Raw genomic sequence first — 24,373 nt, 5'->3', positions numbered from 1 at the left:
TGCAGGGAACTGCAGGGAGTTCAGCTGGTGGTATTGGCTGTGGAGCTGAAAGCTTCTCGTGGTGCCCACAGGCCCAAGTCGGTCACTCCTAATGCAAGGCCGACTTGAAAAAAAGTAAAGAAACTCCACATTATAGATGTCCAAAAATGGCTGCTCAGAATTCATGCTTTACTTGCACTGAAGTTAGCTTTATGCAGGCAGAGTATATGATAGATGTTTTTGGGAGAGAAAACTGTGTTAAGATTAGAGTTTTGGCCAGCATACCTTCTTTATTTGAAAGAAGGATGGCATTTGGAGAAATATATTCAAAATTTCTATATAATACCTTCTTTCTGTAAAAGGACAAATCCATAAACAAGGAAAATGAGGGGAAAAAATAAGGAGAAAATTCCAAATGAGGAAGAAATCTAGTTTATTTATGTTGCTTGTAAAGGAGATGCATGTTACTTAATGAAACTGCATTTAATACGAGGCCTCAGATTAACATCTGAAAGCCTAATTGTCATCTTTTCAGTGCTGTATAATACTGCCTACTTCTTTATCACTCTTATAGATAAAAGAATAATTAATACTTGAATTTATTTTAAAATTAAGGTATTTGTTTTAGAGAAATTCCAACTTTATCAGTGGCATTACATTTATCCTTTGCACAGCTGCTTTCTGTTAGAACACAATTAACACGCTATGAGGGCCCTTGTGAATAAAGTAAGGGAAACATTGTAATTGACTTACATTCATTCTTCATGTCTATTTTATCTTGTTATCTATATCATGTTTTCTTGTTTGAAAAAAAATACTATAGCAATGGTGGTGTTTTATCCTGAAAGAATACTGATGCAGAGATGTAGAAGATCCTTACCTGAAAAGGCTCTATCTCTTGCTTGGTTTATTCCAGTTCAGGACTTCAGTTTCATCTGTGATATTTTTTTCCTTCTGAGAATTTTACTCTAAAGTAAGAGAATTTTGAGAATTCTGAGAATTTACTCTAAAGTAAGAAAAATAGTGTTATGAAAACCATCTGAAGTTCCATGAAAATTGGAACCTCCATGAAAGTTGTGTCCTTTATTATAGTTCTATCTTGAAGTAATTCAAATATGTAAGCAAATAGTAGACACTTTAAATAGCCTTTCTGAAAATTGAAATGTAGCTGCATTTTTAAAATATACTCTGGTTGGTCCCTGAACCTTGATGGTATTTATCCTAGAACTGGACTTAAAATACTTGAAGAGTTTTCTTGGATAGCTCTTCTTTGATGGTTCCCACAGAGCCAAGGATTCTTCAGCATAGCTTGTTTCTTTCTCTACTTTTTCCACTTCTGTGGCTAAAGTATCTGCTCAGAACTTGTCTACACAAGATACCAGGAAAAATTTATGCAAATCAACTAAGTGTAGGAATTTGAAGGGGGCAGCTTAAATCCCACCAAATTCCTGTGTGCACTATCCCATTCATAATTAAAGTGGCTTCCAGTGAATTCAGTTTAATTCACTTCGAAGGCAAGATGAGCCAAACCAAATTAAGGCCAGCATTTTATTCACAGATGAAAGTGTTTGCAAAGGAATTTAATGGACATAGACAAATCCAGTAAATTAATTGGGTTAATTTTCCTGAGTTCCATTGTGTAGATAAAACCTTGGTAGTAATGTCTGATTTGAGCTTTTAGTTTTCTTCTTTCTTGTTCTTCTCCTTTTGTTCCTATTACTCTGATATTTTAGACTTGAGAAGGTAGATGGCCCTCACCAAATGCAGCCTTGTAATTTTACTGTGTTTTGAGAGTCCACATTTTAACATATAAATTCCCCACTTTGCCATCAGGTCTAGTTCACAGTTACCTTTTGTTTAGGCAATTACCATTGATCTGTCTTCTTCAACTAATGCCTTTTAATCCAGTTAGCAGAAAAAATACCATGTCCACTTTCTTAAGTGACCTGCATTAACTACCACTTTCCTTATAGCTGCTGTTCTCTTCCTAAACAAATCATCTCTACTGAACTTGATTATTTAGTTAGAGATTTTTGCTTAATAGTTTAACCTAATAAAGAGTGGTTTAATTTCCTAATATTGTCAGGATTGTAGAATTATGGCATTTCCCATCAATTCTAGCCTGTCAGAAAGAATTCCCTTCAAAGTCTCAAACTGTGCATGAAGAGGGTCTTTCTGCCTTCTCAGCCAGTCCAAGCAGCAGGAACATTGCACCCAGGAGTGACTGCACCTGTGTCCATTGCCAGACCAGCTGAGAGCCAGCAGTGATAAACAGGCCCTGAGCTCTGTCACACTGCAGGGATGTAAAAACAGCCTGCAGGGAGCTGGTTTAATGCAATCACTGGGTGTCTCTCCAATGGTTTCCCAGGGCACCAAGACTGTGCATCTTATTGATGGTTCTTATTTCATCCTTTCTTTAAAAATTAGGAAAGTGAAAGATCTTAGGTGCAGCTTAGTCGTTCTGTCTTCCTGAGGATTTGTCCAGTGTGTGCTGTTTTCTCTCTGTTCCTCACTTTGGATTTGTCAGCTGTCTGTTCTGGATGCATGGGATTTGTTTTAACATGGTTGCTTTTGCTTCATTAGTTAGCCCTATGCATATCTTTAAGCTTCTGTAGCAAAAAAAAAGTAGTTCATGTCATTTAACTGGGTGAAGCTATTTGATGTTGAAGAAGTTAAATTTAGATTCAGGTGCAGACTATTTACTTCCAAGTATGGCTCAGCTTTGAGAGAGAGGTACTTTAAGGAGAGGAGAAGATCAAATATAACTGAGATTGTGCTAAACTGATTTCAAGTCCTATTAGCCCATCTTAACATTTCAAAGTAATCAGTATCTCCTCTTTAAATACTTTAAAAATGCTTTTTCTTATAATATACAGCAAACTATCCAATTTCACTGCCTCTTGTATTTGCACTGTATAAATAAGAAATTATTTAGGGAAGAAATTTGGCCAGAAAGTGATTGAAAACCAAGGTCTTCCTGTATTTTGATTGTCAAGATGTTTCAATTTACATTCAGGTCAAAGTTTGTGTGTCGTGTGTGACCCATTTGAAATGAAAACTGCAGGTGTCTGTGGTGTTACCCACAGGAGGAGTGGTGCTCCTGGACAGGTGGTGTGAGGTGAATGGTTGTGTTAGATTGCTCCAGGTGTATTTAAAGTGTTGCGTTAATGCTTTGAGAAGCCATCAAGAGCAGAGGTGGTGCTGATGGTTCCTTAGGTGAGGAAAGACCAAATCCATCTGGGGAGAACGGTGGTTCTGAGAGCCACCTGCCTTCTGAGTCAGTGCCTCCTTTAGAATTTATAATTTATTTTCTTTTTTGCTTACTTTTTACACTTCCATCTGGGTGGGTTTTCACAGATGATAGTAGTTTTGTGGTAAAAAGAATATCTTTAAGACTTTTTCCATTGGGTTTTGTTCTTGTTGGTTTGTTTTAATCTAAATTCTAGAGGGCTGAGCAAACAACTTCCATGGGGAAAAAACAGTGTTAGTTCAAATGTATGCAGAGAGGATCCTGCAAACTCTTCTCTTTGCTTCCAGAGTGTGGATTCTATGAGGTAATTTTGAGGTGAGGGTGACGTCATAAATGCAGAGCTTGGTCTTATCTTTTGCTCTTAGAAGGATGTCTTTTTTTACTGTTGAAAATACTGAAGTAATGCGGATCCTGAGACAACTCATGAATTGGCTTCTCCAAGCTGATATGCACTTCAGCTCCCCAAACTTATGAGCACTCCAGCCCCCACACAGTGACTGTACTTGAGTGCCCAGCTGGTGCATTTTAGATTAACACTCATTATACTACTGAGTCACTTCTGGTGGTGATCTGAAATGCACCAATGCTTTGTATCATCTCTGGCAGGTTCCTTTACTTTGATCTGTATGCTTCTGTCCTGCTGGCTAAGATTCATTTCATTCTTTCTTGTAGTCACTAAAGAAATTAGTTGTACTCAGTTTCTGGTGATCTTTTTGTACAGATTAGTACTGTTGAGTCCACTGCATCTATGTATGAGTGTTTGTTAAAAATAAAAGTAGCATTTTTGTCCTGTGTTTGTATTGGAACAAATTCAGTTGAGACACAGCTTAGATGTCAAATTTGGCCATAATCCATTAAGGTAGTTCTCTTCCCAAAATGTCTGCATTCCTTTTTAACTAGTCTCCTCAATATTTCCAGCTTTCCTTCTGTTGCTGTGTCTTCATTGGGATTACATTTTAGAAGTGTTTCCCTTGCACAGGGGTGATCCAGTGCACTTTGTGGTCCTTCACTGGACTCACTCCAATATGTCCGTGTCTTTCTTGTGTTGCGGATCCAGAAATGGACATAATATTCCAGACGAGTCTCACCAGACCTGAATAGAGAGGAAAAGATCACCTCCCCTGCTATCCTCGTGTGGCCCAAACATAATGATCCAGCTGTATAAATAGTATAAAAGCATAAATGTACAAGCAGTATGAAACATGCAGTGGTACAATGTAGAGGCCAGAAGAGTGTGAAGTGGGTAGGATCAGCAGCAGTGTAATTTACCTTTGTCCTGAAAAACATGGAATTGTGTAACCACAGAGCACAGGTCTGATGAGGAGCTGTGAGGGAGCTCGAGTTGTTTAGCCTGGAGAAAAAGGGACTGAGGGGCACCTTATTGCTCTGGCCTGAAAGGTTGTGGTGAGATAGGTGTCAGTCTCTTCTCCCAGGTAGCGGTGACAGGATGAGAGGAAATGGCATTAAGTAGCACCAAGGGGAGATTTAGATTGGATATTAGGAAAATATTCTTTTACAGAAGCGTTGTAAAACACTGGAACAGACTGCTCAGGGAAGTGGTGGAGTCACCACCCCTAAGAAGTGTTCAAAAAATGTGTGGATATGGCATTTGAAGACATGGTTCAGTGATGAACATAATGTTGGTGCTGGGCTGACCATTGGACTTGATGATCTTGTCAATCTATTTGGAACTTTTGGATGGCTGGGCTGAAGCCAGTTTGTATGAGGTTCAACAAGTCCAGCCCTTGGCTCACACCAACCCCTGCAGTGCCACAGGCTGGGGCAGAGGGGCTGGAAAGCTGCAGAAGGCCCTGGAGGTTCTGGTCAACAGCAGCTGAACATGAGCCAGGTGTGTCCAGGTGGCCAAGAAGGCCAATGGCACCTGGCCTGTACCAGCAATGCTGTGACAACAGGAGCAGGGCAGTGATATCCCTCAGTACTGGGCACTGGTGAGGCCACACCCCGAGTGCTGTGTCCAGTTCTGGGCCTCTCATAACAGGAAGGACACTGAGGTGCTGGAGCAGGTCCAGAGAAGGGCAATGAAGCTGGGGAAGGGTGTAGACAGTAAGTCCTGCAAGAAATGGCTGGGGGAGCTGGGGGTGGCGAACTGGAGGAGGCTCAGGGGTGACCTTATCACTGTACAACTCCCTTACAGGAGGGTGTACCCAGCTGGGGGTCAGGCTCTTCTCCCAGGCAACAGTGATGGGATGAGAGCACATGGCTTTAAGGTGCACCAGGAGAGGTTCTGGTTGGACATCAGAGGAATTGCTTCATGAAAATTGAAGTGGTCTGCTCAGGGAGGTGGTTGAGTCACTGTCCCTGAGGTGTTTAAGGAAAGACTAGACGTGGCACTTACTGCCATGGTCTAGTTGACAAGGTAGTGTTTGGTCATAGGTTGGATTTGATCATCTCAGAGATCTTTTCAAGCCCAAATAATTCTGTGATCTTAAAGGACTGTTCCAACTGTAACAATTCTATGATTCTGTGATTTTATATCCTGCAAACTTCTAGTTTGTTGCACTAAGTTGGGTTTAGTGGCCTCATGGATGAGGCTGAGGAGGACCCTACCCTCCTGGGGCGTTCCGTTTTTAAGGCTAAGTATAACCAGGTAATTACACATGAAATAGGAAACTATAGAACTATTTTTCATGTGGGGAACAGTCAAATTAATTATTTTCCAATTTCTTTCGCAGTTTATTTCCGTGTAGCTGTCGTGCAAGCAAGAGCCAACCAACATCATCTGCTGCCAATAGAAAATCTCCATGCCAGCCCTTACCCTTGGCACGAGGTAAAGTTGCAACTGAGCCTGTGAGGAGGAATCAACAAGAAAAAATCAATTCATGCTCAAAGGTAAACTTTGACCAATGAATAGCAAGCATGAAAGTAAACCATATGCTTTTCCTTACGTTGTGTATTGTTCCATTTCATCCTGTTTTCTTTGCTTTACACTATTTCTGCAGTGGTGCAGGCAGGGTTGAAGTATGGGAATACCCTTAGGATAATTGTTTTAAATCCCAGCTGTTGTAATCAACTCCTCTTCTAGTGCCTGCTTTAATTTCTATTTTATGTTTATAAAGAGCATTACCTAGAAGGAGGAGGTTCCTGTTTTCAGGAACAAAATGTAGATGCAAAATGCAGTAGAGCAGATATATTTTTGTCAGCCATGGATTTGGCAAGAAAAATTCCCATGCCAGACATTGTCACATTTCACTTGGGGCAAAACATGATCTGCTTCCTAACAGGTCCCTGGGTGATTGTGCCCTCAGGAGAGCACCCTAGTAAGATTGTCCCCCACAGACAGCTCATAACCACAGTAAAAACTGTTCAGCAGCTACAGTAGTGGTCACCAATAAAAGAAAATAAACCAAATAAACCTCATAAATTACTGTAACATCAGTCCCCTCCCAGCCTCTTGCCCACCCCAGCCTATTTACTGTAGGGGCAGAGTAGGAAACCGAGGCAGCCTGTTTGTCTGGCTGTGTAAGCTCTGCTCACTAATAATAAAATACTGATGTATTATCAACACTGGGTTAGCCACAGTTCTAGAAAGGGAATGAAGAAAATTAACTCCATCCCAGGCAGACCCAGCACAGCAGAGAGTCTATAAATTACAGCAGCTGTATTGACAAGGCAAATAAAAGAACAAATCCTAAGCTCTGCTGTGTGTGTGTTAATATTAGTAAGGCAAAAGAGTTCTAGACATTCAAATCCTTGCTAAATTTCAGTTTATGAGCAGTGACAATGATATGGTGATTGTGGTTTTAATAAACTGATCTTGGAATCAAGTTGCAAAGCTATTATGAGCTGCACATAAGAAAAACCAATAAAAATATGAAATATTAAGATAGAGAAAACCTTCCAGTATGAGTGATCAGCAGCTCTAGGCTAAGGTAGAGATGGATGACAAGTGCTGTTTATTTTAATATGCTGTAATTTGTATGGTTTAGCTTTTTTAAAAGTCTTGTTTGGAGAATAGAGGAAAAATGTGGTTTACGTCACCTGGGAGTATATTCTAAACCCTGTTTCTTTTTCTCCTTGACAGATGGAGACCTTTTAGCCAGCCAGTGAATCCAACTGCTGCTGCATGTCTGGCAGCACCTCTGAATGATCACATGACTCTTGATATGGATGCAGTCCTGTCAGACTTTGTTCGGTCCACAGGGGCAGAACCAGGTCTGGCAAGAGACTTACTAGAAGGTAAACTTTTGGGACACAACCGTTTCCTGTGTTCACTGCTTGCTTAAATCAAGAACCAGTCATAACAAGGGAGCTCTGGTCTGTGTAAACAGATTTCTTAGTATTTTTACCAAGTACACTCTTGTAATAAGCTGACCATAGATTATAGTAAGGCAGGTGTTTTTAACAAAAGTCTTAAAGACTTCTTAGTATTACACTGCTATGTTTTAAGTTATTAAGAGTCAAGTCCTAAATGTTTGTATGTTAGGGAAAGGAGGGAGGAGACTTTAGAATTTTCATATTCAGCTGCCTGAAAGTAGTTGTACAAGTTTCTCAGGTCACTGTTTTTAGGCTGAAGTTGAGTCTGAAAGGGACTTACTGTACAGTGATAGACACACCAGAGGTATTTTTGGGTGCCAGTGGTTAATATGCATACCTTAACTCTATAGCATGGGAGTCAAGTGGCTAGGTTGAAAAACAACTGCAAGAAGCTGTGTCAGAAAAATAACTGTCTTGTTTATTTATTTTGTTGTAGTTGTTTTAGGTTTATAGGCTTAAAAGTGGAAAGACACCATTGATATTTGAGGGCATTTTGTAATAGTTGGGTTTGTTTCTTCTTCTCATGTGGGCTGACAATAATTGTGAAGATGGGAGGTTGGAAATAAGTAGATGATATCTGTAAGTTGCAAGGTGGTTCTGTGGGCTTGAAACTTCCGTACTGGACTTGCTGCCTGAGAGGTTTGGGGTTTGGTTTATTTTTTTAATCTTAATGTGGTCTAAGAAATTGTGTTAAATCGAAGCAACTACTGAACAGCTACAGCAGACCTAAAAGTGTACCTCATCTTATGTATCTCCCTTTTGCAAGAGCTGTTTCACTTTATGTATGCTGAAAGTTTTTCATTTTGTGGTAAATTCTTCCTTTACTCTGGGCTTTTCAGTAATAAGGTGTGATAGATTATTAACGCAGAGATGCACACAGTTCTGCAGCATTTCCCAAGTCATTTGATATGTGAAATAAAACCTTGGAATACCTAGCAAGGAATATTAGCATAGGCTTGCTATATTTAAGAGCCCTCTGTTTTGTCTGACTGATTTGATCAACCTGTCATTCTCACCTAGTCTGTCTTAGTCTAAGGGTCTTTTAGAAAAAGCACATGAGAAGATTTTTCTCAGCTGTATCAGGACAGATTGTCAGTTATTGTGCTGATAGAGCATTGCCAAAATTTCAAAGGGTTCCTACATATCAGCAGTCTTTCAGAAGAGTTACTTACCTTGATTTCCTTTCTATAAAGAACAATGTTTTCAAATAAATATCAAATAGAGTTTCTCTGTGTTGTACATCTCATTTCTGTAGGTGAATAGATTCACATCGAACATATTAACAAAGACATAAGCAATAAACAATCTAATTATTCTGACAGGCTGATAGACGTATGCATCTGCCCCAAATTATTTCCTCCTACACAGGAATTTCTCGAAGTAAAATGAATTGTTGCTAGTTCTGAACAAGATGTACTCAGAGAAACACTTCAGCACTTGTAGCTGTAGCTACGTTAGATATAACAGCTTCTAACATTGGTCATATCTTGTGCTGGGAGACAGTAATTGATGGAGTGGTTTCTCATTTGTTTAAAAAAGGCACAACAGGGACTGCCACCCTCACAGCATTTTGACTGTCTTTTGTAGTTGCCACAGCATGTCAGTTCTCTGTAAGCAGCACTGAAACCCATGAACTAGCTTCTTAACAATAATTGAAACAATATTCAGAAGAGCAGCCCCCCACCCTGTGGTGAACAGGCTGTAGTCAATCCCTTGCACCTGGCCTTGGAAGGATGATGTCCATAGTTACAATCAAACTTTGAAAACAGGTGTGCACAAATATTTCCCAGAAATGTCAAGGTTTGGTTGTTCGCAACCCTAAAAATGACTGTCATAGTGAATTTGGAGCAAAAATAAGCTTGTGTAGACCCTTATTTCCTTGTAACCACAAGTTTTGCTCAGATCTTCTGTGACTCCATAGCCCTTTGCACTATCTGACTCGCTCAAAAATTCTATTTTTATAACTTGCTCAGACTGGATTTTCATGTTGTGCTCCTATGGAGTAACACCACCTTTTCAGAGCTAATGCTGTTTCTTTTGTTCATCTTTGGGGGAAATTTCTTCAATTTCACTATCCTGTAGATAATCAAGGATACAAATTTCTGCTTTCTTACCCAATTATTTTAACATATTAATTGTTTTGCTTTGATTATATCCTGCTACATCCACAGCACAATCGTGCACAATACATGTTGTTCATCCTGGCAACAAATGGGTGAGTTAAACACACACTGACTGTTGTGCAAATAGCTAAAAAACCTATACATTGCATATAGGTTTTCTACATTGCCAGAAGCTGTCCTAAATGTTGGCTCAGTTGATGTTGCTATACTCTGCCTATCCTGCTGGTGAAATCCCTGTAGTTTTCTTTTGCTGAGCTTTTTATTGAGCACAGCTGCTTGTCTCTCTATCTCAGGAAACATTCTTCTGGTTGTGCTTGACATCTGTCTTTCAGAAAGTGCCCATTCTACTTTTGAAATGAAGAGGCAAAGAGATTTAGAAAAATGATAGTTATGTAACAGCTTCATGGCTGGTATCTGGTATAAAAGTCTAATATTGGACTTCCATATTTATTAAGATGCTTACAGCTATTTAAAATTAATTATAAATTAATATTAATAAATTTCAATTACGTATCATTAGCTGTGCCATTTTATGTTAGTGGATTATACACACATGCTAAACCATTTGTTCCGTAGAAAAGTTATTTTCCAGCTTTGCTTTCATTTTTGGATGATCACTTATCAAATTTTTCATGTTTAGTTTCCTGTCTCTTAGAGATATTTGCCACTTCCTGAGGTTTTTACCTTGTTTATGTGCTCTCAAGAACTGAAAGCACTGTTGTGTATGTGAGGTGATGGAGAGTAGAAATTACATTTTGTGAACCTTCACTGGGTCTCCCTTTTCAACCTTTCATTCTCAGCCTTTGCTGGTTTATATAAAAACGGGCTAAAATAAAAGCCCTCAGTTGAGTGGTGAATATTGACAGAGCAATTTGACAATAAATGTGACCCAGGTGAAAGAAACAACAGTCTCAACAAAACAGTTTGAAAAGCAGCCCATTCTGGCAGACATGTGTATCACTGCTTTGGGCAGGAGTGAATTCAGAAAAGGATCAGCCTCGTGTCACAGGGAAGCAGGAGATCAGCTGCAAGACTCTCCAGATGTCACCTCTGTGTGTGCAAGGCACCTTCTAGTCACTGGGAAAACTCCTTTGCCTTGCTAAGCTTTGGGAAAGTTCTTAAGCATAAACTGAGAGCTCTGCATGGTGGAGAATTGATTTCTCTTCAGCTGTGTAAGCTCCAACTTTGCCAATGTCCAGGAATGAGGAGGGCATGTCCCTTTTGTGTAAGCTCCAACTTTGCCAATGTCCAGGAATGAGGAGGGCATGTCCCTTTTGTGTAAGCTCCAACTTTGCCAATGTCCAGGAATGAGGAGGGCATGTCCCTTTCCCTCCTGGACAGTCTGGGTTGGCACCTGGATTCTCTTGATGCCACGAAGATTTTTGCCTTTTCCTTTATACCCCTGTTACATCTTTTTACAACTTCTGTACTCCTAGTGCTTTTTGCCTACATTCTTGGACTTGTTTGTTAAGCTAAGAGACTAAACATTTTAGAAGCTTTGTAGCTAGGGATCAGTGTGCCCCAGAGCCCAAGGTCCTCTCCAGAACACATTCTGTAAACCAAGATAGAACCATCCAGGGGAAGGTTCCTTGGGGAGGGGGGGCTCACTTGAGCCTCTCATTGGGGAATCTTTGATAGATATGCTAATTAGTAAAACCTATAATGTTATACCCAATGTTGGGGAGGGGGTCAGAGAAAAAGAGAGAGACATAGGTAGACTCGGCAGGGTGCATCTCGATGCACATGACCTGGACGTGTGCACCTAAGGATCCTTAAAATAAATACCAAGGTAAAATCCCTTTTCCCCTTCTAACCATGTGTGACTCTTGATTTTAAGACCAGGATAAGGCATCACTCTCACACATAGAATAGCACTAATGCTGGTGGGTTTATGTATAATCTACTTAAAATGTAGCCTAAAGCAGAAAGAAAACCTTTAAAGAAAGTAGTTTAATCTTTAAAACAAGTTGTGCTTTATGTGGTTTACAGTGCCAGGGCTGTAGGTGTGGATGAACTCAGAGATTACTGATAAATCAGGTAGAAAACAGCTCAGTTTTCAGGGAGCAGCAGGTGTGCAGGCAGTGACCCCTGGAAGAGAGGGGGAAGGCACAGGATGAAATACTTTAAAATGCTAACAGTGTAGGCAGCCATCAGGTACTGGAGGATTTGTGAAATAATAATGCAAGCTGATTCAAAAATAATATATTTAACTGAAAGACTGCCCTTTGACTTGTATAAATGGTTTCATTTATTTATATAAATGATGTAGTATTTCATCATTATATAAAAATAACTGCTGTCTATTTCCAGCTGCAAACAGCACTTAATTTAGGGATACATAGCTGAACATGAACTCAGGAACTGGGAGATTGGCTTTCCAGTCATGAAGTGTGAGCAGTAAAGGTGACTGACCCCACGGAACAAGACAGAATTGCAGTACAGAGACATCTCCTCAAAGAACAATCTATACAAGCAGAATTCAAAGAAAAGCATGTAATTTGTAGAGAGGGAGAGAGACATTTACAGTGCTGTCATGTGATTGAGTGTACAAAACTAACTCCCCAAAAATAGTCTCTTTTTCTCCTCTCCCTCAGATGGTTCCTTTTTTAGTTCTCTTGTGGAAGGCTTGGCAATGGGAAGAGGAAGCTGAGCTGCTACCAATGTCTCGTTAAACAGGGAACAAAACTGTCATTTCCAGCTGCCTGTTCAGTTTAGAGCATCTTTGCATTCTAGCAGAAAATGAGGCGTGTGTTAACAAAATGGCCTTGCTGTATTATTTTCCTTTGAGAACATGGACCAAAATTAAATCTTGTTTTAAAGCATATGGTCTAATTTTATCCTAGTTTTATATATTAGTTTTTCAGAAGGAAAAAAGCTGGTCTGGAGTTCTTACCTTTTGCCTGTAAGTATTTGTTAATCTACTTCATGCCAAACAGGAAGAAGTGCCTGCATTTAAACTGAACTTGAGGATTGCTTTATTAGCAGTTGATTTGTAAAAACAGACTTCTTTGCATTAGCCTGGGGCGTTCCTGTGTTGCCTTCAAGTTGCACTTGCAGGTACATTTCATAGATACTGTCTTGATACTCAGCGCCTTCCTTAGATGATTATTCTCCAGCTGAAGTTAACTTATTGCCCACTCAGTTGCTGTTGTCCCATAATGGCTGTATTCCATTGGGTCCATTGATCCTATTTCACTCTAGGCAGTGTTTCCTGTCCCTTTTAACGTTTCCTTTGCTGTGCTGAAGTCCTGTCTATACATGTTGTTGCTGCAAGCTGCCTTTCATTGTGGTTCTTACTATTTAGATCTTTCCTAGTTCCCCATCTTGAATTGTATCCTTTCCAGCATTTTATTTATCATTCTGGTGACCTTTCAAATGTTCTTTTTAACATATTGGAGTAGGTGGATATTTGAAAGCTTGGGGGGGAGGGGGAACCATGTAATAGTTGTGTATTTGCTCTTCCTACTAATTAATGACAAAATCCTCTTGGTTTTCATTATATCTGATTTAAGAAGTGAAAGATGATAGATTTTTTAACTGTTACAAGCCCACTAAGCTATAATGTTTTAGCCAAAACAGTACAAAGCAAAAAACCCAAAGACTAAGTAATATCATGTTGCTCTGGGGTTATAGCACTGGAGAATGCTCTTGTGAGACCCTACCTGGAGTGCTGCATCCAGCTTTGCTCCCCCAATGGACCTCTCAGGACACATCCAGCGGAGGCTGTGAAGATGCTCAGAGGGCTGGAGCACCTTTGCTGACACCCTTGGGCTGTTGGGGAAGAGAAAGCCTGGGAAGACCTTAGAGCACCTTCCAATACCTAAAGGGGCTCCAAGAGAGCTGGAGAGGGGCTTTTGACAAGAGCATGACAGTGATAGCACAAGGGGGGATGGCTTCAAACTGAAAGAGGACAGGGTTGGGTTAGATTAGATATTGGGAAGAAACTGTTCCCTGTAAGGGTGGTGACGCCCTGGCTGGCACAGGTTGCCCAGAGAAGCTGTGGCTGCCCCATCCCTGGAAGTGTCCAAGGCCAGGTTGGATGGGGCTTGGAGCAACCTGGTCCCATGGAAGGTGTCCCTGCCCATGGCAGGGGGTTGGAATGAGATGATCTTTGAGGTCCCTTCCAACCTAAACCATTCTTTGAGTCTATAATTTTATGAATGCTGCTAAGGTGAATTCTAGTTGTGCTGTTCCTTAGCATTTTGTTTATTAACCCTCTGCTAATCTAGTTTGAGGTGGTAAGGCAAAAATGGGTAAGTGGCTTCTTAGACCATATATTGTTTTATCTAAATCTCTGGTTTTTCTTCAAGCTCATGATGCCTCCTGTTGTTATTCAAGCAACTATTATTTAGGGCAGAAGCTTCACAGTGTAGCTGTGTTTATTTTTGAATTTCCCTTTTATGTAGGCGTCTGCTATCTCTGACATTAAAACATCAGTACCAGCCTTCAGCCACAGGGTATCTTCTATTCCTTACTCAGCTGCACTTACTTTTTTGGTGTTTTGTTGTTTTTCCTCCAAACAAGAAGAACTTGGTTTCAAAGCAGAGACCTTTGAGTGCTGTTAAATTTCACACCTGCTGACTCACATAGGACATGTAGCTGTTCAGGAAGCAATTGCTCAGTAAGAGTGTTCTTTCTGTTCAGTCAGTGAATTGATTTGGTTCCAGCACTCTGATCATGTTTTCACTACCTGTGTTTTCTAATCAGCTTTGTGCTGCTCCAGCTTTTTTGCTGACTGATGTTCTCTGGCCATTCTGGAAGCCTTTCCTGCAAACGTACTGTGTTGGTGCTGGTTTGGAGCAATCAAGTTGTTACTGATACAGAGCTGCTAGTGACTTGTCATCTGATGTGATTGTGTGCATTGAAATAGTGTTGTTATACCTCTGAAGTGCCTTTTAAAAGACAATAATATGTAAACAAAGAAGCAGTCAGTGACCAAGGTGCATCAGATATCTAAGTAACAGTGAAACAAAAATAGCAGACAGTCTAAAAAATAGTCTTGTGTTGGTTTTGTCTGTCAAATTGCAACAAAAGCTTTTACTTGACTTAATTGATGAAACTATGCAAAATAAAGTAATTGCCTGTTACTTAAACTTCAGGCATAACCTCTGTGGGGGTAGGAAAGATTGGCCCTTTCTCTTGGGTGCCTGTGCAGGAGATGGCAAAGAAAATGAGAGATGTGACAGAGAAGGGAGTTGTGTGAGGAGCAGGGTCTGGGAGATGTCATAGAAGAACATGGGAGACACATACAAACAGAACTTAGGAGAAGACTTTCTCTTTCCCTTCCCTAGGGCCAGAGGGACTCTGTGCAGTCTGCTCCAAACCAGGAGGCCAATGCCACTTGTTTGACAAGGGGCAAGACTGGAAGGAGGGACCTGCCCTGCAGGCTTTGGGTGGGAGGATGTGTTTGTTTTCCATGTTATATGAATTTATTTTTGTCATTTCTAACCCAGCATAACTCAGGGGTTTTTTTGTCTCTCAAAACTTGGTTCTTAATGTAATAAGATACAGTTTTAGAAATTCAAAAGCTTTTAGTATGCAAAGTTTAAAGGAGGAGAGGTAGGCAGTGTTAGTTCTGTTCATCTCCACAAGCACAAGCCCCACTAATTTCCTCAGTAACTTCCAGCTGAAACTTTCTCACCTATCCTGTCACACTGATAGAAATCCTTGTTCAGATCATCTGCTCTGGACATCTCTGAATTTTAAAATCTTCCTGATTTGTTCCCAGCTTGCCTCTTGCTTCTGCAGTCTGCTCCTGTGGTCCCAATCACATAATATTTTTTATTAGATTTGTTAATTTTTTGAAATTTATTTTGCACTGCATTAAATTTTTGTACCTATTTGTATTTCTTCACTCAGTGTCTTTCATAAAATCCTTAGTTTGGTTCTCTCTTCCTTTCCTCTAATTGTCTTTGCTGCCTCTCATTTCCTTTACTTTCACTTAGGATTTTTCTTTGCTAATTCTCCAAAACTGATGAATTCTCCTCTTTTTTTAATGGGCAATGGGGAAAACAAAAGATTTGTCATTTGTATTTACTTGTGAAAGTGTAAACCAAATGGAGAAGGGCAAAGGGGGAAAACCTTCCATCTTCCCGGTGGAGAGGGTAGCTGGGAACACTTATGCTGGTCAGTGAGGGTGGCTAATTTTCAAAAACACTACTTTGTGGAGATGGAAAGGTCCTTATTATGTTCTTTAATTTGGTTGAATGTTTTTCCTGCATTTCAATGCTTGGAGGCTCCAGCAAATTTAGGGAAAATTAGTCCAATGATAATTTCCTGTGTTGGTTTTCTGAAGTTTAGGGTTTTGGTGCTGAATTGGTACTTCTATACTGGAGACAGAGACAACTCCAGGGACATGGAGAGATTTGAAAATAAAATATTTCTGTGTTAGATATAGAAATCTTAATTTTTGTAAGCTTTCAAGTCTATATTAGAAGTTCAGTTGTTATAATGTACCATGGAGCGTAACTCAAGAGCCGCTGTGCAAACCAGTTTTAAATGCAACACACTGTGAGCCTGCTTTCTGAAGGCTCAATGTAATTTTTATGGCAGAGCTTTTATAGAAGATGATTGCATTTGGCTTAAAACTGAGGCTAGTGGGATTTCTGTGAGTCTGCTCATTTTCTGCTTTCCTGTTACAGGCATCAAAGCCCTGTCACACATCAGCCACTTACAGCACATGCCCTGGGATTTTTGTTAGCTTCAGAATTTAAACATGAAAAAACCTTGAGCAGGTGACCTGCAGGGAATGCCCTGGGAAATGCTGTGTTCCACTGCTACAGGTCTGGCACTCAGGGATCTGTACTCTCAATGAATCCAGGTTGTTCCTGGCGGTCTCATAGACCTGGGTTTGTGGCATTGCCAATACTAGAATAATAATGTTTTGTTTAAAGCTACATTTCCTATTATTATGTTTATTGCCACCTTCACTTTTTTTAAAAATTTACTTTATTGTTTTTATGGTTGAGAAGAAGAATTAAAAAAATGTATTTAAAGTGCTTCTTAAAGCCAGGACAAAAGAAAAGCAGTTCTTGCTCCAAACACTGATTGGTTTTGGGAACACACTCATGGCTCTGCCTGTTTGGGTTGTGTAACTTGGTTGGGATGTATGAAAAGTTAGAGCAGAGCCCTGACTGGATTACAGCCATTCACTCTACGTGGGATTTTTAGTGAAAAAAATGCTGGCAATAACTGAAGTGCTTGTTCCAGGATCTCTGACAATTTTCACTGAATTTACATTTTGTCCTACAGACTTTCTAATAGGAGATGACATAATGGCAGAACAATTCTGTATGGCTCACATGGTGGTTTATATTGTGGTCTGCTCAGGACCTAGATAACATTCTTGCTCAATGATACTAATTCTCCTTTCACAATTTTGTTAGTACTTCAAAACCTGAGGTAGTTTAGCTCAACCCTGTAGGTAACAGCTGTTTGTGCTATTTTTTTCCTTCTTCAGTTAGGTTTTTGTTCTTCGCAGATATGACTGTAACAGTAAAAGGCTTTATTTTATCTGTTTAAAACTGCTTTGTACTATATTTATCCTATCTCCTTCATGTAAGCAAGTAAGTTATCTTTAACTGTTACTCAGGTAATGTAGCTTCTCAAAGTACATTAAATGACAACCTTCTATGGTGTAATAAATCATGTATTAGTCAGAATCAGGTTACTTTTGAATTCCCAGGAAAAGTGCTTGTGGAGAGCTCTGAAAGTCTCATATAATTTGTAGGGTCTCTCTTCTTGTTATTAAATATTTTAAATTTTCCAATTAGAAACAAGTACTTGGAGAATGGTGGACATCTGTATCTTAACTTAGCAGGATTATTTTGAAAATAGCAGGCAGACATTTCAACATGTTTTTCATGATTTTTTGGGAATGACAAGTACCATTTCACCACTTGTACTACACAGACTTGTGCATCTCTGGATATCGGCCTGCATTCTGTGGTTGCTGGCCAGAGCCATATGCTGAAGTGGAAGGTGGAAGCAAATCCTTCAGAGGATTCTGTGCTGACAGATTCCATGAGCAGCTCACACAGACATGGAACCACGCTGGCTGAGTCTCTTACTGCAGGCTTTGTTACAGAACACTGTCCTATATTATCTGCTTTCTAAAAGGTTTCTAAATTCTCAGAGAGAGCAAGTTCTCTCTCATGTGTGAGATAAAGGGACCCAAAGTATTTTGTGTTTGCCTTCTAGCTGTTCTGCAAACGAAAGATAAGAAAGTTTCTCACTCTTTTGGGCTATGACGCTCTCACTCTTGTCTTTCCATCATTGCTCCTAATTATTATTTATTATTAATACAACCACACAAATGTAAATTATTGCTCCCTCTCAGTGGCATTTAGAGTGCATCTTAACTTGCTGATTTCTGGAGCCATTTGATTGGAATCTGAGCAAGAGAAGTCAGAAGTCCTGGCCTTGATCACCTCCTGTGATACAATGTCATAGATTTGGGGTTTGTGGATGAGAGGAGAGTAGTAGATGAAGGCTTTCACTCAATGGTAGCAGGCTTTGACACTTTTTCCCACAGTACTGCTGTGTTGGGATGCTACAGGCTGGATGGGTGGGCCCCCAGCAGCGTGGTGGGGGTTGCTGCTCCCCAGACAGAGGTGAGCACATGGTTCCTTTGCTGTTTTGCAGGCAAGAACTGGGACCTGACAGCAGCTTTGAATGACTATGAGCAGCTGCGGCAGGTGCACACGGCCAACCTGCCCCAGGTGTTCAACGAGGGCAGGTTTTACAAGCAGCAGGAGCCAGAGCAGCCCCCCCAGGTGACCAAGGCTGAGAGGCCCTGCCTGCAAAGGCAGGATGACATCGCCCAAGGTAAGAGCTCCTCTGCCAGGTTTCAGGGGATGGGCAGGTCTCTGACCTGTCTGCTTGGAAGCTGTGCTTGGCTGCAGAGAGTGGAAGGCCATGTGCCAGCAGCCTGTGAGCTGTGTCATTGTCACGGGGCTCAGAGCTGCTGCTAGACCCTATTTTTCATGTTTTCGTGGTTGTGAGCTCTGCCTCACTTCTGCAAGTAGTTTTTTTTAATGTGTGATTAAAGTACAAAATATATTGTCCCCAAGCAGTCCTGTGGTACTTATGAAAGGAGTTAATTAGAGGGTGTCACAGACCACTATTGTATGTAGTTTTCCATGCTTATTGAAACAAACAAACGAAAAGGTTTAAAAATCCGTATTTCACTCTTTGCATTCTTACTCACAGTATGTGAATAGGATGTATGAAGACTATGAATAACTTTCACCTTTAAAATTTCATTTTTTTATGGTTCCACAGAAACTGCCTCATATCCCCTGCTGAATCAAAATTGAAACCTTAAGAAAAATTAGTCAACTACCTCTAACAGTTAATTTCCAGTACAAGCTGATAAGCATTAGAATTTGCTTTTTTTGTTTGCAGACCTCTTATGGGTTTTATTTCAGCTTTCCTTCTATTGGATTGCAGTTTTTCTATGAATTTCTCAAGAAGCTGTAGTTTGCACCAAAATAAATCTGTAGGTCTGACAGCTTGTCATGTAGGCAGGTAATAGCAGTAGCATGGTGATGGCTTTCTGTGCAGTCATTAAAAGCAACAGAAGGGCTTCCCTTCTCCTGCTGGCTTTTCCCTCCTATTAAACAGGAAATAGCATCAGTACTTAGGAGTTTCAGTAAAGCTCTTTAAAAATTGCTGACTTCCATCATAAGAAAAGGAACTATGCTTCTTATGACTCCTTAAAGCACTGAATACAAATAAAGGGAGGAAGAGCAGCACTGTTGATAAAACCATGTCCCTTCACCCTCTTTGGGATACAGTTTGCACTGAAATGTCCATTTGATGTTTAGTGGGTGCAGTAGGTAGTGTGGGGTATATCTGGCTTTGACCACCTGGACTGACAGGAACCTGGCTGCCAACTTAGCATGTAGCTGAGGATCTCATGGTCAGAGAGCCACCTCTGATTGACATGTGTAACTAGAGGTGTTCAGGAGGAGCAGAGAAGGGAAAGGAGTCCTTGGTTTGCACCAAGGAGTGGAGGATGCAGCCAGAAGGGGAGGGCTGGGCTGTGCTGGGAGGGGTGATGGAGTGGTATCATCTGTCTATCATTGAATTTTTTTCCAATGAATCTTTAAAAACTTAAGATACATCAAGAAACTATTTTATAGGAATACTTGTCTTTCATATCTTGTTACTTTTACTGCTGGTCTGTTTTGCTAGAAGGAGAGTCAAGATCCCCTGACTTGCCAAAGGGATCTGTAATAGGAACAAGCAATCTTTTTCAGCAGAGAAATAACTGGAAAAAGGTAGCAAATAAGAAGTGGAATAAATTCCTAGTGAAAGGAATGTGCATTCACCAGCCTTGGTATTGTTGGCCTTTTATGCAGTGGTACAGGCTGTAACTTCTCTTTGGTTTCTCTACAGAAAAGCGTCTTTCCAGAGGGATTTCCCATGCCAGCTCAGCCATAGTCTCCCTTGCTCGCTCACATGTAGCAAATGACTGCAGCAATGAGCAGTTCCCTTTGGAGATGCCCATCTACACATTCCAGCTGCCAGACCTGAGCGTGTACAGTGAGGACTTCAGGAGCTTCATTGAGCGGGACTTAATTGAGCAGGCCACCATGGTTGCATTGGAGCAAGCAGGTGGGTGACACCATGGGTGTCTGGCAGCAGCTGGGGGACACCTCGGGTGTCTGGCAGTAGGTGAGTGAACACCTCAGATGTCAGTAGGTGGCCAATCCAACATTTGGGTTGGCGTTTCTAATCCTGCTGTGCTTCCGGAGCTTGCACATCCTGCCTGGGAAATAAAAGCCAGAGAGTAAAAGAACTACTGTGTTCTTTGCCAAATGACACATATCCCAATCCTCTGTTTCCTTTAAAACATTACAGAAAAACTGTCAAATTTCATTAATAAAGTAATTGGGAGAGGAAGTAAAGGACTGAGGGGGAAGTCATGCAATAGAGGAGGACGTGAGTCTGGATGGTCAGAGGGGGTTGGTACTTGCAGTTCTCATGAGGAAATGACTTTGCAGTGACTGTGAAAGGAAGCATCTTCAAGCTGTGTTGCAGCTTGAGAAAATAGTTTTTAGATATGTATTTTATGTATTTATTATTTTTTGTAATGGGAAACTCCATAATTTTAAAGTAATACTTCAGTATTGCCATGGGGAAAAAAGTGTAGATATTTAAAATTAATGTTAATTCACATCTATTAGTAGTTTAAAGTTTTAAGCCAATTTTGAAGGATGTAGAAAAATCTATCTAAAATTAGTATTGGTGCCTTATGAAACAGTAGGAGTGTTAATGAACCATGAAATGAACACATCTGTATAGTGAAATGCCCAATACTGGTGATATAAAAGAGTTGTAAAATCAGATTGCATGGTTGCTTTTGGGATATGGAATATAGACAGTTGCTTTTTTTGTGTATGGATTGCTCTACTGGCTTGTGTAACACTGGATTGAATTGAGATTTGTTCTCCAGCCCTGGTGTCCTGTGTGAGCCCAAACTCATATAAAGTGCACTGAGATAAAGGGCATCTTTGGTTTGAGGCAGGAGCTCTGCTCATCTGGTGTCCCACGGAGTGCTCACAAGGTGTTGTCATGTGCTCTTTTTTGGCTTTGGTAATTGAAAAGCCAGACATACTTAGATAATAGCCTCAAACAGTAAATACTTAAGGAAAAAGAAACAAAACCTACAAACAACTGGAAGAATCCCAAGCAGTGTTCAGAAGGCCTTTTTCTGGGAGAAAGAGCAGTATAAAATAAGGTAGGAATGCTACCAAGGCAACTATGAAGCTTGAAAACTGCAAGTCACCTATCAAGAAAATATATCCAGTTTCTCTAAAAACTAGCTAAACCAAGGAGGACAGGGGAAAAAATAGGATGGTTCTTCCTCTGGCAGCTCTGCCAAACCCTCCAAATTCCATAGGGATATCAGAAGATACCTTGGTACAGTACCACTGTTGACCTACCTGTTTCAGTGCAATTACAGCCTTTAGAGTCTAGTATGAACTAGAGGATCACAGAGGCTTTCTGACCTTAAAATCAGAGAATAGGGGAATTTAGGGCTGATATCCTCTAATCCATACAGAGCTGGCTGGCTTTGAACTTGAAATGGCTGCACAGACTACCAAATTTGCTGCCTCTTAGCATTCCTCTCTCAAATCTCTCTGAAAATTAGAGTAAATCACTTATTCTTTTCTTCACATTAATTAGGGCAGTAACTTGACACACACTGGAAAAGTCCCTTCATCCCCAGAGCCTCTTGCATCCTGAAAAGGAGGGGGTTTGACCATTCGAAGTACTCATGGTTTTGATCACAGTTATCCTTGTAGCCTACATAGACTAAGTTTACTTTGTGAGCTTTTCATTCAAATAACCTGGAACTTCCTGGAAAACACTTCTGCATTTCAAGTAAGTTAAACAGATCAAACAGTTTGCTTAAGAAAATCATGTAAGGCTTCATATAAACAAACCTTTTGTCTTTGTTCTAGATGTAAAGATATTCAGTTTCGTGCCTATTTAATTTATTTTATTTGTTGTACAAAATGAAGAGTGAATTTATAGGAAACCCACATAGTATTAGACATTTTATTGTCTCCTACCAACAGTTTGACTATGGTTTGGTCAATGACATAAAGAAACAAAAAGATGAGGTGCATTTCTTGCAAAGAGCCTAAAATCTATTTCAAACCAAACCCCATGGAGGACAGTAGCTTCTGTAGCTGAGGTTGGGGATGTTGTTAAAGGAAGAGAGGAGTATAATGCCATGAATCTCAAGAGAAAAGAAATAGAAAAGAAGCTGATTAGGCAAAAGGAGGAGGAAATTTGCTAGGAGCTAACAGCTTACTACTCCCAAAGCCTGGATTGGAAGAGCAGAACTGCCACTCACGGTGTCACATGTGGGTTCTGAAGTGGCCATATGAGCTGGGTGTCTGTAAAAGCCTGTAAGGCTTTTATATTCTTTTTTTATGTGCTTAAACTCTTGCTACAATGATATCTATATGTGACAGAATGTCCTGGTTACATCGTATCTGTATGGAAGCTCAGAACAAAATTCCTGATTTACTGCGAAGTGCTGTGTGAGGTGATAAAGGAAAGGCCTGAAGAAAGGCAGTATGATTTACTTACTCCCCACTGCTGTAATGTATTATTTGCTCCTTAATGTGATTGCTTTCCAAATATTCCTCTGAAAGGACAGAATGCATCACATTCATAGAAACATTGTGAGGTTTTGTCCATCTTATAAACTCAGCTGTTGATTATTGCCAGAATTGGAATGAAGTCAGCCTGTAAGTAATGGGCAGACTGATCTCTGTGAGCTCTGGCAGTAACCGCTGTGGTTGTTCAACAGAGGATGGCTCGAGGTACTGAGAATATTAAATGAAGTCTGTGTGGAAGCAATTTTATAATTCTAAATATTTTGCTGTGGCAAGTTGATTTTCATTATAGACACGTGCTCCCCTGTGTGTTGGTAATGTGTGGGTTGACACAAAGAGAGATATTACGAAAACTTCTGCTGTACTGAAGTACTGTGTTTTAAAAAACAGTACAGGCAGAGGAATGGCTCGTCTAACACAGTGTTTTTAATGAAAAGAAAAACCAATTCTATTGCAGTGCTGAAATACAATTCAATACAAAAAGTACAAGCATACTGTATGAAAGTCCAAGGACTGTTTTCCTCCTCTTTTCTTTCTGTGCTCATGTTTGTGTTTTCTAAGAAGCATTTTATACAGTTACAGCCAAAGTAAATAGTAATATGCTGTTAAGCCTGGGCTTCATGTCCACTAAACCAATCCACCAAAATTCTGGGAATGTTTGATCTCAGTTTTCATTTGAGCTCCATTTTCCTGGTTTTTTCCCTGAAGGGACCCACTATAGCCACTAGATTTGAAAAATGAAAATGCACTTTTCTGTTAAAATCCAATAATAAACCCATATCTGCTATTTTTTTCAGCCAGCCATAAGCTTTGTGATGTTAACCAAGCCCACAAACGCTTTTTGCAGAATGCGCTTGACAGAAAATCACTTTTATAGAAACCTCCTGTTACTCAAAAGATTCATGAACACCAGACTTTGACATTTATTACCAATAGGTGCTAGTTAATCTGCAAAGCAATGCCACTCATAATTTCCTAAATAGTTATTTTCTAAATAATTCCTATTTCCTACCTAAGGTCTGTGTGGTTTTAGGTCTTCTAATGATGCTTTACGCAGCACCTTGGTGTAACTTTTTGCTGAATATGATTCCACCAAAACATCGTGCTAAAAACAGGTGGCAAGTTGTCATTTCACAGATGCAGGAGTTGCTGAAAATGATCTTGTTATTTCCAAAGGCTGTCTAATAGTGCTTTAAATTAAGCTTCTTTAATGCATATTTAATTTAGAACACAATAAGCCTAGTCTGAGGTGTTGTGCATTTACAAACCAGCTGCTAAAATCACTTGAGGATTACCAGATATGCTTATTGATGTTCTATGCATCTTTACAGTGTGGTACTCTTAACCCATTCTGACTAATTACAATTTAATTCCATAGCTCTTAGTACCCAGAACAAGTAACTGGGGTACATAATAAATATTGTTACACTATTTTTCCCATAATGTGTATTACCTGTCGTTACAAATAAACTTCAGTATAATTTTGTAATGAAAACTTATTAATGGAAAGACATTTATTTGTTGTTTGAACTTCCTTCTGTTTTGGGGGTTTAACTTTAGGTGCAAGACTGCTTGTACAAATATATAGATGCTATTTCCTCTCAGCT

At 40.0% G+C, this 24,373-nt stretch overlaps 1 protein-coding gene across 18 annotated transcripts in view; it reads left to right on the top strand.

Moving 5' to 3' along the window:
- Positions 1 to 24,373, top strand: part of OTUD7A (OTU deubiquitinase 7A) — a 148,119-nt gene that overhangs the window by 96,289 nt on the left and 27,457 nt on the right. For 16 of the 18 annotated variants that reach the window (XM_069025261.1, XM_069025262.1, XM_069025270.1 and 13 more), the window contains 4 exons: positions 5,923 to 6,079; positions 7,272 to 7,426; positions 18,271 to 18,453; positions 20,029 to 20,247. In XM_069025261.1, coding sequence (XP_068881362.1) covers positions 7,342 to 7,426; positions 18,271 to 18,453; positions 20,029 to 20,247 — 487 coding nt within the window. In that variant the 5' untranslated portion in view covers positions 5,923 to 6,079; positions 7,272 to 7,341. Of the gene's footprint in view, positions 1 to 3,167; positions 3,196 to 3,238; positions 3,257 to 5,922; positions 6,080 to 7,271; positions 7,427 to 18,270; positions 18,454 to 20,028; positions 20,248 to 24,373 lie in introns of those variants that run through there. The other 2 variants (XM_069025272.1, XM_069025273.1) reach the window with 2 other exon arrangements.

This window comes from Aphelocoma coerulescens, chromosome 10 (assembly GCF_041296385.1).
Source record: "Aphelocoma coerulescens isolate FSJ_1873_10779 chromosome 10, UR_Acoe_1.0, whole genome shotgun sequence".
Classification (NCBI taxonomy): Eukaryota; Metazoa; Chordata; class Aves; order Passeriformes; family Corvidae; genus Aphelocoma; species Aphelocoma coerulescens.
The sequence above is the reverse complement of the archived record's forward strand: the minus strand, read 5'-3'. Positions and strand labels throughout refer to the sequence as shown.